This window comes from Pterocles gutturalis, unplaced genomic scaffold, assembly GCF_000699245.1.
Source record: "Pterocles gutturalis isolate BGI_N339 unplaced genomic scaffold, ASM69924v1 scaffold8776, whole genome shotgun sequence".
NCBI classification, from domain to species: Eukaryota; Metazoa; Chordata; class Aves; order Pterocliformes; family Pteroclidae; genus Pterocles; species Pterocles gutturalis.
The window spans coordinates 664-1,260 of record NW_010105395.1 but is presented as its reverse complement, the minus strand read 5'-3'; the positions used below and the strand labels follow the sequence as shown (position 1 = coordinate 1,260).

Here is a 597-nt window from a genome sequence, read left to right as displayed (position 1 = left end):
CAGCGGTCGCCTACCGCAGGTGGGTCCTCTTGTGCCGGGTGAAGGCATAGCTGTGCTTGAACCTCTTTCCGCACTTGCTGCACTTGTAGGGCTTCTCTGCGGTGTGGGTGCGCTGGTGGCGGACCATGACCGAGCTGTCGTTGAACCTCTTCCCGCAGTGGCCACACTGGAAGGGCTTCTCCCCAGTGTGGGTGCGCTGGTGGGTGAGAAGGGCCGAGCTCTGGCTGAAGGTCTTGCCGCAGTTACCGCACTGGTAGCGCTTCTCCTGGGTGCGGGTGCATTTTTTTTGCGGCCGAAGCTCCTCCCGCAGTGGCTGCAGTGGAAGGGCTTCTCCCCGGTGTGGACGTGCTGGTGGGCGAGGAGCGCTGTGCTGTTGACGAAGCTCGTCCCACAGTCGCTGCACTGGAAAGGCTTCTCCCCACTGTGGGTCTGCTGGTGGCGGCTCAGCCCCGAGCTGTAGGTGAAGCTCCTCCCGCAGTCTCTGCACTTGTAGGGCTTCTCCCCGGTGTGGGAGCGCTGGTGGGTGAGAAGGGCCGAGCTGTTGCGGAAGCTCTTGCTGCAGTTGCCGCACTGGTAGGGCTTCTCCCCCGGGGGGGA

At 64.0% G+C, this 597-nt stretch overlaps 1 protein-coding gene across 1 annotated transcript in view; it reads right to left on the bottom strand.

Moving 5' to 3' along the window:
• Window positions 1-10: 10 nt before the first annotated feature.
• ZNF14 (zinc finger protein 14) overlaps window positions 11-597 on the bottom strand; it is a gene marked incomplete at its 5' end in the record, with an annotated part of 1,247 nt that continues 660 nt past the window's right edge. The window contains 2 exon segments of the mRNA XM_010087371.1: window positions 11-291; window positions 294-597. The exon segment at window positions 294-597 is cut by the window's right edge and continues 15 nt beyond it. Coding sequence (XP_010085673.1) covers window positions 11-291; window positions 294-597 — 585 coding nt within the window.